Source organism: Triticum urartu, chromosome 3A, assembly GCF_056163025.1.
Source record: "Triticum urartu cultivar PI428250 chromosome 3A, HENAU_Tu73, whole genome shotgun sequence".
Lineage (NCBI taxonomy): Eukaryota > Viridiplantae > Streptophyta > Magnoliopsida > Poales > Poaceae > Triticum > Triticum urartu.
In genome coordinates, this window is record NC_141875.1 from 37013425 (window position 1) to 37026105 (window position 12681).

The 12681-nt window shown below is 45.9% G+C and overlaps 2 protein-coding genes and 1 long non-coding RNA gene across 3 annotated transcripts; 1 reads left to right on the top strand and 2 right to left on the bottom strand.

The window, feature by feature from the left end:
- Nucleotides 1-460: 460 nt before the first annotated feature.
- Nucleotides 461-3639, bottom strand: LOC125542570 (uncharacterized). Its single transcript, XR_007297960.2, has 3 exons — nt 2385-3639; nt 947-981; nt 461-791 (listed from the first exon to the last, which is right to left on the bottom strand). It is a non-coding gene; the product is annotated as an uncharacterized LOC125542570 (long non-coding RNA).
- Nucleotides 3614-7230, top strand: LOC125542568 (uncharacterized). Its single transcript, XM_048705648.2, has 2 exons — nt 3614-6331; nt 6428-7230. The coding sequence occupies exons 1-2, from the start codon at nt 3649-3651 to the stop codon at nt 6811-6813; spliced, it is 3069 nt and encodes a 1022-aa protein (XP_048561605.2). The 5' UTR covers nt 3614-3648; the 3' UTR covers nt 6814-7230.
- On the bottom strand, nt 6963-8946 carry LOC125542569 (Tetratricopeptide repeat (TPR)-like superfamily protein). The gene is made up of 7 exons (XM_048705650.2): nt 8656-8946; nt 8475-8570; nt 8213-8285; nt 8000-8061; nt 7675-7756; nt 7468-7528; nt 6963-7346 (listed from the first exon to the last, which is right to left on the bottom strand). The coding sequence occupies exons 1-7, from the start codon at nt 8824-8826 to the stop codon at nt 7295-7297; spliced, it is 597 nt and encodes a 198-aa protein (XP_048561607.1). The 5' UTR covers nt 8827-8946; the 3' UTR covers nt 6963-7294.
- Nucleotides 8947-12681: the final 3735 nt, after the last annotated feature.

Sequence of the window (12681 nt, forward strand, 5' to 3'; positions counted from 1 at the left end):
GGTGGGCTAGAAAAAAATCGCCCATGTCATCTCTATTCCTCCCTCTCATGTACCCAGCGAAGGACCTCCCCCTGATCTCTCTCTTCTGTACCTACGAGATGGCAGCTGATGAAATTGATAATATTTCACCTCTCGTACTAGTCCAGATCGTATCTGGTTGGCTCAGGCTTTTTTTTTACACCATGTAAGCAAGAGTGTACACTTGCGGAAAAAATAGTATGCAACTTTTCTTTGTGGTTCAGAGGGGCAATTGTTGTACAGTTCATGTGCATGCTGGTAATGCTCCAATGTATAACACTTGATCTTCTTGCATGGAAGCATCTAAAGAAATGTATTCAGAGATCTTTGGTTCAGTTGCAAAACAACATCATTCACAACAGTTATTTATAATATATTTCTTTCATATACTTAATATTACATAGTTATAACTGTTGAGCTTTTCAAATGTTCAAAGAATAAATTACATGAAAATTTTGCATTTTTCACAAAAGTTAGTAATGAGCAATCATGCAACTGATACAAGAGCACAACTTGTCAATTTTCTCAGGTTCTATACACGGTTTGAATAAGAAGCTTGGCCAAACAAATGTATAAATGAAGATGACACATGCCATCCTATACAATCTACTGCAGAACCACACTGCTACTTGAAAAGCAGTAGAGATTCATACATCTTAAACGTTACAGTCTATTGCATTGTCCATTTGAGGTTTCTCGAACTTCAGGCATGGGCCATGTCAAATTTTACATCGCTTCACTGCTGCAGGACTGCCATCCGGCTACAAGTAGGCCTGAAAATAAGACATGGTATAATCAATCATATTTCTTGCTAGGTGATTACGACGAAAAGTAGGCGTTAAAAGCCAGAAAAGGTAATCTTAGGAAAGTTTTGCAAATTGCATCTGCTGTATATCCAGTCAATATACAGAGCTATACCCAGTCATACCTTTTCCAAGTTTGCAGTGCATCACCATGGATAAACTGTGCACTCATAACAGAAAAGCATGTCAATGTTTACTTTAATAATATTACATAACTCTCTGCATGTATTTGGCATGTCAAATTCACTCCTTACATACAAATCATTTTGCACTAGACAATGTAAAGGCCTTTTCCATTTAATATCAGAAATGTGGACCGTGAGCATCCAAAACATTACTAGTTCATGTACAAGAATATCACAGGAACAACTAGTAATTTACAAACTCTTGCTGTATATAGATGAAGTCCTAGGTACATATGTGATTCCCCCAATTAAAGGAACAACTAGTAATGTTCCTCTAAGCCCGACTCCACAGAAACATTACTAGTTCGGAGTAAATATATGATTCGACTCTGAGAAGCTGTTCTAGGATTTAAGAGCGAACAAAAAATTGCATAACATTTATCAGTTGTACACACTATTTTCTTTGATAAATCGATTTAGTTTTCTCTGATTTGTCAGTACTTGCCAACGACTAGATTGTATTGTTTGTGTGCATCATTTTTTTACCATTGCAGTTTCACCTAGAGGTTTGAAGTGGTGAAAGAGAGTTTATGATGGTGGCTGTTGTATGTAGACGGAAGGGCAGATATAACAGCACATCGATCGATACCATTTTGTTTATATGAAGGGTGTAACTTAAAGATCTATAGCAATGGACTAGGTGCTAAATTCTGTACAATATCAGTTGAAAACAGAGTAGATGATGTTAGCATTTTATTCTAGGTGATGTGGGTACAATTAATTTTATCTAGATTCTGTACAATAGCAATGGTGCTTTAGGTGCAATTAATTTTATCCTAATGATATGGCAATATTCTCAAACTGTTGTGTATGTCGTAGTTATTTTAGTCAGTTGTCGCTCTGCATCATATTTGATCTATTGCCTACTGGAGTATGCAAGTTGTGATGTCTTGTTTCGCCCTTGCGAATTAGTATGTGTTAATATTTTCCGTCAAGCAGAAATTTTGCCCAATTACTAGGAATTAACAAACTCTTTCCATATACAGATGAAGTCCTATGTAAAGTTTGATATGCCATAGAAACTCTTTCTTGGCAGCACAGGAACAACTAGAGTACTGGACAATGTCAAGGACATTTTGCTAACATAGTTACTCTGAACTAGTAATTAAGAAAATGGTATCAACTACGGAGTAGTAATGAACATCACGGGTTCACAGATAATTCTATGCAGTTGAAAGATCAGACCACGCAGAGCACATCCCCTAATCTAATTTTCACTCTAACAGTCGTAATTAGTTGTTAAACTTCACCATTGTGGCTGCATCTTGAAAACTCCAACAGTACTCTAGTTTCGAACGTACATAAGCCAAGACGAACCAGGAATCGGAAGAACCAATATGACTGCACATGAACCAATACTCTAATTCGATGTACATACCTTGGACCCTTGAGCTGTAAAGGACGATGGTCCTCTCCTATGCAGCTGTATCGTCGATCCACAGAGCTACGACCCCACATCGCTGCAGAGACGCAAAGGCAGCGAGCCGCCGCCAGACATCATGATTTGGATCTTTGGGCGCTCGTGCTTCAATGCCGAAAGCGAAGAGGATGAGGTAAAGGAGAGGGAGAGGGAGAGAGGGATCCGCCCAGTTTTTTCAGTTAACCCTAGCGGCGGCGACCTCCAGCAGTGGTACAGGACAGAGGAAAAGGGGATCGACGAACTTGGTTTGGGATGTGAATTTGTTCAATTTAGCTAGACATGAAGGTCTCTTCTACAAAATGTACCAGTAACTTCCCTTCCACTGCATCCTGTCCCTTCCTTTTTAATCCAACGGCTCATGTTCCATCGGAGCACCTGGTGCACGAATTGGTCGGGTGCACAGGATACGTTCTCCCCTCCTAACTGCCCAACGTTGCCAAAGGATGTGGGACATGCGAACGATGTGATGGCTATTTTAGTAGTGGTGAAGTGGGGAGAGGTGACATTTTCTTTAGAAGACACATGGCAGTTTCTTTCCGAGAAGGCAATTTTCATTTAAAAACTGTCGTCATTTGATCTCGTTTTACACCTACTAAAACTGTCGGCATAGATGGTTCGCTTGCCACCCTCTTACCCCGATGTTTGCCAGGTACAATTACCGTATTATCATATGATGATTCTTGCCGACACCATCTCTGGAAGGTGGTACTATGTAGACATGCGGTACGAGATAATACAGTGTGAACGACGATGACCAAAGACCGGGCATAATGTATTGTACCTAGCTAGCTAGCTAGTGCATTATTTCAAAGTGGACCGAAGTCGACCGGGCAGCAGCAAGCTAGCAGAGAAGATCACCGATATAAAGTGAAGGCTCACTGGTGAAGGTGGATCAAAGACTCCACCACACTCCAAACTCCAAACCTGTGCACACAATATTCTTGGTTTCGCTCTCGCCTCTGCCCTACACCTACAGCAGCTGCAGCTCTTGTTCCGGTCAGGAAAGGAAAAGCTAGCGCGTGGAAGAAGAGGAAGAAATCCCCAGGTTCGTACGTGATTCACAGCGCACATGCATGTACATTTCATGAATTAATGAATATCTGCTAGTAGTATTGGTTATATTTACTATTGAAGTTTCTCCTTCATCCTATATATGCATGCCTACATAGATAATACTGAAAACTAACTCGACCAACATATATACGTACAGAGATACCCGGCCATGAAAGTTACCACACTCGGACAGTTACTTCTCTTGATACTGGTGACTTTCAGTGCACAATATGTGGTCGTCATCGGCAGCTCATCCTCCGTACATGGTAACGAGACAGATCGGTTATCACTGCTTGGATTCAAGGATGCAATCAGCCTCGACCCGCAGCAAGCCTTGATGTCCTGGAATGATAGCACCCACTTTTGCGATTGGGAAGGTGTCGTGTGCAGGGTGAAGGCTCCACCCCGTGTCACTTCCCTAAACCTTACAGGTCGAGGGTTGGTAGGACATATCTCTCCTTCACTTGGGAACCTAACCTTCTTGCAATCTCTGGCCTTGACAGAGAACACACTCGCCGGAGAGATCCCATCATCCCTTGGTCACATGCATCGCCTCGAAACCTTGCACTTGAACAGAAACACGCTGCAAGGAAGGATACCGAGTTTTGCAAACTGCTCAAAGCTCAAGGAGTTGGATGTTTCGGTTAACAATCTAGTTGGCCAATTTCCCGGTGATTTGCCTCCTCGTCTTCACATGCTGCAAGTTTCCTTTAATAACCTCACTGGCATCATCCCAGCTTCTCTGGGTAATATCACAACACTAGTCTTTATTAGTTGCGCGCATAATCGAATCAAGGGAAATATCCCAAGTGAGTTTGCAGGTTTGTCAGGCTTGCAATACCTGTATGCGGGTGCAAATCAGCTAACAGGTAGGTTTCCACAAGCCATCTTGAATGTTTCTACTCTCATCGGCCTTGGCTTAACTCTCAATGGTCTAAGTGGGGAGCTGCCACCAAATCTTTGTACCTCTCTCGCCAATCTCCGTATACTTACATTAGGTGGCAACTTATTTCTAGGACACATTCCTAGTTCATTCACTAATGCTTCCAATCTAAGTGTCATTGATTTATCAACGAACAACTTCACCGGATTGGTGCCCACCACGATGAGCAAACTTACCAAACTCTCAATGTTGAATCTTGAAAATAATCAGCTCCAAGCACATAGTCGAGAAGACTGGGAGTTTTTGGACAGCTTAGGCAACTGCACAGAGCTACAAATATTGTCCATGAGTGTCAATTTTCTATCAGGGCATGTACCAAGTTCATTAGCTAACCTTTCCAATAAACTCCAGACTCTGTACTTGGGAGAAAATCAACTATCGGGAAATTTCCCTTCCGGCATAGCCAACCTTCACAATCTAGTTGCTGTGTCAGTGGGGGGGAATCACTTCACAGGTATCGTTCCAGAGTGGATTGGGACTCTCAAAAATTTGCAACAAGTAGATTTAGCAGCAAACTTCTTTACGGGGGTCATTCCATCATCCTTGTCAAACTTGTCTCAACTGGGACAGCTCTATGTAGCCTCAAACCAATTCATTGGCCACATACCGAAAAGCTTTGGTAACTTTCCAAGGCTTCAATATTTGAACACTGCTAGCAACAACCTTCATGGTAGGGTTCCAAAGGAGATATTCAGAATCCCGTCAATAATTGCAATTGATTTATCTTTCAACAACCTGGATGGACAACTTCCTACTGACATTGGCAATGCTAAACAACTCGTACATTTGGTACTTTCATCCAATAAGCTATCTGGAGATATTCCAAACACTCTGGGTGACTGTGGAAGTTTAGAATACATTGAGTTAGACTCGAATATTTTCAACGGAAGCATTCCCACTTCATTAGGCAGCATAAGAGGCCTCAAAGTTTTGAATATTTCTGCCAATAACTTAACTGGTTCAATACCAACATCTCTTGGCAACCTACAAGTTCTTGAGAAACTAGATTTGTCATTCAACCACCTCAATGGTGAGGTTCCAACAAAAGGGATATTCAAGAATGCAACTGCCGTGCAAATTGATGGAAATCAGGGGCTTTGTGGTGGGGTACCGGAGTTACACATACTAGCATGTTTTGTTATGCCTCCAAATTCAATTAGGAACAAGAAATCTTTGGTGCTAAAAGTGGTTATCCCAATAGCGAGTATGGTGTCAATTGTTATTGTCATATTTTTCTTCTTTCTCTGGGGAGGAAAACACAAGAGAAAATCTAAATCTCTGCCATCATTTTCTACAAAATTTCCCATGGTTTCTTTCAATGATCTAGCCAGAGCAACACAGGGATTCTCAGTATCCAACTTAATAGGCAGAGGGAGATATAGTTCTGTTTACCAAGGAAAACTAGTTGAAGATGAAAATGAGGTTGCCGTGAAAGTCTTCAACCTAGAGACAAGAGGAGCACAAAAGAGCTTCATCTCAGAATGTAATGCGTTGAGAAATGTGCGGCACCGTAATTTGGTCCCTATAGTAACTGTGTGCTCAAGCATCGATTCTATTGGTAATGATTTCAAGGCCCTAGTGTATGAGCTCATGCCGCGAGGGGATTTGCATAAACTACTATACTCAACTCCAAACTATGAAGGCTCTTCGGATTTGAACCTTATTACGATTGGTCAAAGGATAAGCATTGTGGTGGACGTAGCGGATGCACTGGAGTACCTACACCATAACAACCAAGAAGCACTGGTTCACTGTGATCTGAAGCCTAGCAACATTCTTTTGAATGACAATATGACAGCTCATGTTGGAGACTTTGGCTTGGCAAGATTCAAAGTTGGTTCCACAACGTCATCTCACGGTAACTCTTCTTCAATTGCAGTGATGGGAACAATTGGATACACTGCTCCGGGTAATGGTCTTTTCTTTATCTTGTGCTTCTACATTTTGCGGCATCTATGTTAAGAAGTGAAGATGAAACTAACTCCTCCCCTTTTCCATTATGTAGAATACGCAGAGGGTGGCCAAGTTTCAACTGCCGCAGATGTTTACAGCTTCGGTGTCGTTCTCCTCGAGATATTCATTCGAAGAAGGCCGACTGGCGACATGTTTAAGGATGGACTCAGCATTGTGAAGCTTACGGAGGCCAGCTTCCCTGACAGGGTATTTGAGATTGTCGACCCCCAGCTGCTAAAAGAGTTGGATGAAACTCCAATAGCCTTCAAGGAAAAACACGCACATTGTCTGTTATCTGTGCTAAATGTTGGCCTTTGCTGCACTAAGACATCCCCGGGCGAACGCATCAACATGCAGGAGGTGGCTGCTAAGCTACATGGAATCAAGGATGCATATCTCAGAAGCAGTGCCGTTGTTTCGGTAGTATTAGCTACCTGAATAAGTTGTTTACTTGTACAATTGATGTTTATCACATAGAATGTATGTAAGGGCCCAGATTTACAATCCAAACCCTATGTGTGTCTTTGAGTCAGCCCAGCTAGTGCTCATTGAAAAACTGAGATGAATGGCATTTCCATGTATCAATATTACCAGACCAACATATTTTTTATTGTAAGGTCCTTATGAATAATTAATAATATGGCTGCATGCATCGTCCAGATGCAGAGGCCGGGGGTATATCCTCCTTTAAAAAAAACATATTTTTTATTTACTACTAATAATTTTTGCCCTTCCCAAACACACCTGGCATGCTGACACCACCCATTGATTTCCTAGCAACCATTTCACACTCTTGTATTGAAGAACTCTCTGCACCCCTGGGGATAAGGAAGTTAAAGAAAAAAAATTGGCGTACTATTCAAGAACTAAATCAGCCTCCGAACTCTTTAGTCTCTTCATTCTTCTTCACCCTTGTACATTATTTGCAGAAAAGAGTCTCCTTTGTGGCATTTCCGGTAGTCGTGTTTACCCTGGTGCACAGCAGTTGCAAAATCGCTAAGAACCATGTCATCATACAGAAATGCAGATGGAGAAAGAGATTAAGAGAATGGATGGCAAGTTCCTGCATATCGACATTGGTTTTCTTCTCACCCGTCAGCAATTTTGCAAAGGTAGTCCCTTTGATCGTCTCGTAGTGGAACATCCGTAAAATCTGGAGAGGAGAGAAAAATGGGGAAACCATGACTTGGTGATGCCACAGTACAGCAAGATAATTTCAGTACGACATTGATCACATGATCATAATCCAAATATGCTAAGATTTCGGACAGAACTAGGAGATAAACACTTAGCACTTGCCTGCTCCGTATATGTTGGAACCTTTGAAAGAGGTGTTCCCTGTCACAAGTGCCCCTTCCAAGTTGGCATTTGTCAAATTTACCTGCAGAATGGAACCAGATTGCTGTCAAACCATATTCCAAAATTAAAGCACTGCTCTAAAAATCAATGAAGAAACAACAGAATAAACTACTAGTCTGATGCTCTGACGATCAGATGTGATGGCCACTCGACCGAGTACATGATTTCAAGCAAAATTCAGAACAGCTATGTTACTGCTTGGTCTGAACCCAAACAATTATGACATGATTTGCTCTTCTACTGTCTATAGCGGCTACTGGTGTACCTTTGTAACATTTGCGAGCGAGAAGTCAGCGTTTCTAAGATCAGCGTCAGAGAGATCTGCACCTGAATTCACCATCAAATAGCCAAATATAATAATATCACCCATTTATCACAACTGAACACTTGACAGCAGACAAGCATCACAACAACTAGTGTCTGTCTGCTGGTTGGAATCACCGAGGAGGTCAAGAACAGACGCAAACTAGTAGGTTACCTGTAAGGTCTGCATCAAAGAAGCTTGCACCGAGAAGATTTGCGCCTTTGAAGTTGGTTTGCCGCAGAATAGACTGCAACAGAAGCAAAAATTCAGAAAATCAGCAAAACATTCTGGACATTCAGATGCTCTGCTCTATTTCTACACGGTAGAAATTTCAGTCAGAGGTGAGAGCCTACTATTTGATAATTACTGCAAGAACAAATTTGAGGCATGATAACATCATATTGTAGGAATCGATGGAAAGAGATGGAGTAGGTACGGTCTTGAAGTCCTGCTTGATGAGCGTCTGGCCGCTGAAGTCCTTGCCGGTGAGGTCCTGCCCCCGCGTCACCTGCTGCCCGTACGGCCCGCCTCCCTGCATCCACCCACACGCCATTAACGCCGCCTCCATCGCCTCGCCACCACACTCGGTCGACAGGTGCAAATACAGTAGAACTAACCCTGAACGCGAGGGCCGGGTCGGCGAGGAGCAGCGAGGCGGCGACCAACGCGGCGGCGCCGGCGTTGGCGAGGTGGAAGTGCAGCGAAGAGGGGGCGCGCCACGCCGGCTGCGCCGCTGTCGCCGCCGGGGACGGGGCGAGCTTCAGAGCGCCGAGGATGGACATGGCCATGGCGAGCTAGCTTCGTGGCTGGCTGTTGTCGCGGTCTCTCTTTTTTGGGCTGCGCCGACGAGTTTATCCGTCTTATCTTCATCTCGTTGCCACCATGTTTGCTTGGCCAATCAAACGATTGTTGCCACGATGGCCATTTTTCCTCTTATTCTTTCTTTCCAAATGTCGATGGATGACTCCACTCATTACTGAACCTCAGAAGCATTTTTTAATTCAAAAAAAATGTTCTTTTAGCACATACGTATTGAATAATAATAGGACAACGATAGGCGCCGGTGCGCCGGCCGAAAGTTCGGCTGGTCACTCGGTAGCCGTACGATCTGCGCGCCTGTAACCGTCCGATTCTCTCCCAAACTTGTCTCCTTCCTCGCACTGGACGCGCGCCCCCTGTGACCCGCGAGTTGCATGATTCCTCGCCTGGTGATGGACACGATGGCCATGTTCGTTGAGCTCCGCTCGAGGGATGCCGCCATGGCTGCTAGGGCACACCATGGCCATGGGAGTCGAGCTCCGGGAGTGGTGCTGCCATGGCCATCGGCATCGAGCTCCGCGAGGGGTCCTGCCATGGCGGCCGTCGAGCTCCGCGCGGGGCTGTCGCCATGGCCATGGACGGTGAGGGAGTCCTAGATTAGGGGGTGTCCGGATAGCCGGATTATACCTTTGGCCGGACTCCTGGACTATGAAGATACAAGATTGAAGATTTCGTTCTGTGTCCGGAAGGGACTTTCCTTGGCGTAGAAGGCAAGCTTGGCGATACGGATATGTAGATCTCCTACCATTGTAACCGCTCTGTGTAACCCTAGTCCTCTCCGGTGTCTATATAAACCGGAGGGTTTTAGTCCGTAGGACGAACAACAATCATACCATAGGCTAGCTTCTAGGGTTCAGCCTCCTTGATCTCGTGGTAGATCTACTCTTGTACTACCCATATCATCAATATTAATCAAGCAGGACGTAGGGTTTTACCTCCATCAAGAGGGCCCGAACCTGGATAAAACATTGTGTCCCCTGCCTCCTGTTACCATCCGCCTAGACGCACAGTTCGGGACCCCCTACCTGAGATCCGCCGGTTTTGACACCGACATTGGTGCTTTCATTGAGAGTTCCTCTGTGTCGTCACTTTTAGGCCCGATGGCTTCTTCGATCATCAACAGCGATGCAATCCAGGGTAAGACCTTTCTCCCCGAACAAATCTTCGTATTCGGCGGCTTTGCACTGCGGGCCAATTCGCTTGGTCATCTGAAGCAGATCGAAAGCTACGCCCCTGGCCATCAGGTCAGATTTGGAAGTTTGAACTACACAGCCGACATCCGCGGAGACTTGATCTTCGACGGATTCGAGCCATAGCTGAGCGCGCCGCACTGTCACGATGGGCACGATCTAGCTCTGCTGCTGAACAGTGCCCTGGAGGCCGCACCCGCATCAGCTCCGACCCTTAATTCGGAGCCAACTGCGCCAACCGAGGATGGGTGGTTGTACACCGCCTCGGGGGCTGCAATCTCTACGGCGATCGAGCCGAACACCAGCCCTATTCTCTGCGAAGCCCGTGACTTCAAGGAGCCGGACTCCTCTCCAGACTCCGAGCCCTCCGCGCCCCTACCGATCGAACCCGATTGGGCGCCGATCATGGAGTTCACCGCCGCGGACATCTTTCAGCACTCGCCCTTCGGCGATATTCTGAATTCACTAAAGTCTCTCTCTTTATCAGGAGAGCCCTGGCCGGACTATGGTCAGCAAGGTTGGGATGCGGATGATGAAGAAATTCAAAGCCCACCCACCACCTACTTCGTAGCCACTGTCGATAATTTAAACGATGTGCTCGACTTCGATTCCGAAGACATCGACGGTATGGACGACGATGTAGGAGAACCAACGCCTATAAGGCACTGGACAGCCACCTCACCTCATGATGTATACATGGTGGACACACCCAAAGGAAGCGACGACGAGGAACACGGGGATGCAACGAGGGATCGTTCTCTCGAAAAGCAATCAAAGCGGCGACGTAAGCGCCGCTCCAAGCCCCGCCTCGACAGAGACAGCAGCCATACAGACCCAGCCATAGAGCAGGACGAGCCGGCGGATGACGAACATACCTTCGAGCAACCGTCCGAACAGGGCAACTTGGATAAACAAACCGAACACCCCGTCCCCGGCGAAAACAACAGTCCGGATGACCTTACGCCTGATAGGCTCATGGAGCAGAAGAACCTCCACAAAAGGCTCGTCGCCACTGCGCGTAGCCTGAAAAAGCAGAAGCGGAAGCTCAAAACTGCGGAGGATGCACTAAGAATCAAATGGAGCAAAGTACGCAACACCGCAGACAAATACGGCGGCAATCGCCGCACAAAAAGCTATCCACAGTGAAAGCTACTGCCTGAATTTGATGAGGAGGCCTTAGAGCCCCCACAGTCAACAAATACGGAAAGCCACCCGGTCAGATAGACGACCGCATGGCCAGCATGGAGCGGCAAGCGGTGCCGCACACAAGCCGGCACGCGATCCACCAAAGGATCCGCATCAAAAAGATGGCCCAGCCAGATCTATCTACGGGCCACGAAAGCAAGCTCTAGTAAGCAATGCAACACAACAAACATCCGAACATCACGGCACACCCAAATACAGGGGTGCCGCACACCCCCTATGTTTTCACCAATGAGGTGCTGGACCATGAATTTCCAGCGGGATTCAAGCCCGTAAACATAGAGGCGTACGACGGAACAATAGACCCTGGGGTCTGGATCGAGGATTATATCCTCCACATACATATGGCCAGAGGAGATGACCTCCACGCCATAAAATACTTACCCCTCAAGCTTAAAGGGCCAGCCCGGCATTGGCTCAACAGCCTTCCCGAAAACACCATTGGAAGTTGGGAAGAGCTTGAGGATGCTTTCCGGGCAAATTTTCAAGGGACCTATGTCCGCCCTCCGGATGCAGACGATCTCAGTCACATAGCTCAACAGCCTGGAGAGTCAACCCGGAAATTCTAGAACAGATTTCTTACTAAAAAGAATCAGATAGTCGACTGTTCGGACGCCGAAGCCCTAGCAGCTTTTAAGCATAACGTTCGAGACGAATGGCTCGCCAGACAACTCGGCCAAGAAAAGCCAAGAACAATGGCCGCATTAACAAGCCTCATAACCCGCTTTTGCGCAGGAGAGGACAGTTGGTTGGCAAGATGTAGCACCAGTGACCCAAGTACATCCGAAGTTAGGGATGGAAACGAAAAACCCCGACGCAACAAGGACCAGCGCCAGAATAAGAGAAACAACCCAAAGAGCACGGCGGTCAACGCCGGATTCAAAAGCTCGCGGCAGAATCAGAGAAAGCCGCCCCTCAAGGATAACAGGGACGAGCTATCCAACTTAAACAAAATCTTGGACAAGATATGTCAAATACACAGTACTCCCGGGAAGCCTGCGAACCATACCCACAGAGATTGTTGGGTTTTCAAGCAATCCGGCAAACTCAACGCCGAACACAAGGGGCTCGACACACCAAGTGAGGACGACGATGAACCCCACAAGCAGAGCACCAGGAAACAAAAGGACTTCCCACAAGAAGTCAAAACAGTAAACTTACTTCACGTGACGAACAGAATGGCGCCAACAGAAATACGCGCCATACGGCCTATCCCAAAGGAGTCTCGCCAATGGTTGTTAAAACCGATCACCTTCGACCATCAGGATTACTTTAGAAGTATCCGGAACGCAGGCTGGACTACCTTGGTATTAGATTCAATAATCGGCGGACTCCACTTTACAAATGTCCTGATGGACGGCGGCAGTGGTCTAAACCTGTTATACCAGGACACAATCCGCAACATGGGGATAGACCCAACAAAAATTCGCC

What these genes read in the sequence shown, in the direction of transcription:
- LOC125542568 (XM_048705648.2), top strand. Translation starts at nt 3,649, where the DNA reads ATGAAAGTTACCACACTCGGACAGTTACTTCTCTTGATACTGGTGACT. An exon ending in AATTGGATACACTGCTCCGG is followed by an intron (nt 6,332 to 6,427) that starts GTAATGGTCTTT and finishes TCCATTATGTAG; the next exon opens with AATACGCAGAGGGTGGCCAA.
- LOC125542569 (XM_048705650.2), bottom strand. Translation starts at nt 8,826, where the DNA reads ATGGCCATGTCCATCCTCGGCGCTCTGAAGCTCGCCCCGTCCCCGGCG. An exon ending in CTTTGATGCAGACCTTACAG is followed by an intron (nt 8,062 to 8,212) that starts GTAACCTACTAG and finishes TGGTGAATTCAG; the next exon opens with GTGCAGATCTCTCTGACGCT. An exon ending in TTCCAACATATACGGAGCAG is followed by an intron (nt 7,529 to 7,674) that starts GCAAGTGCTAAG and finishes TCTCCTCTCCAG; the next exon opens with ATTTTACGGATGTTCCACTA.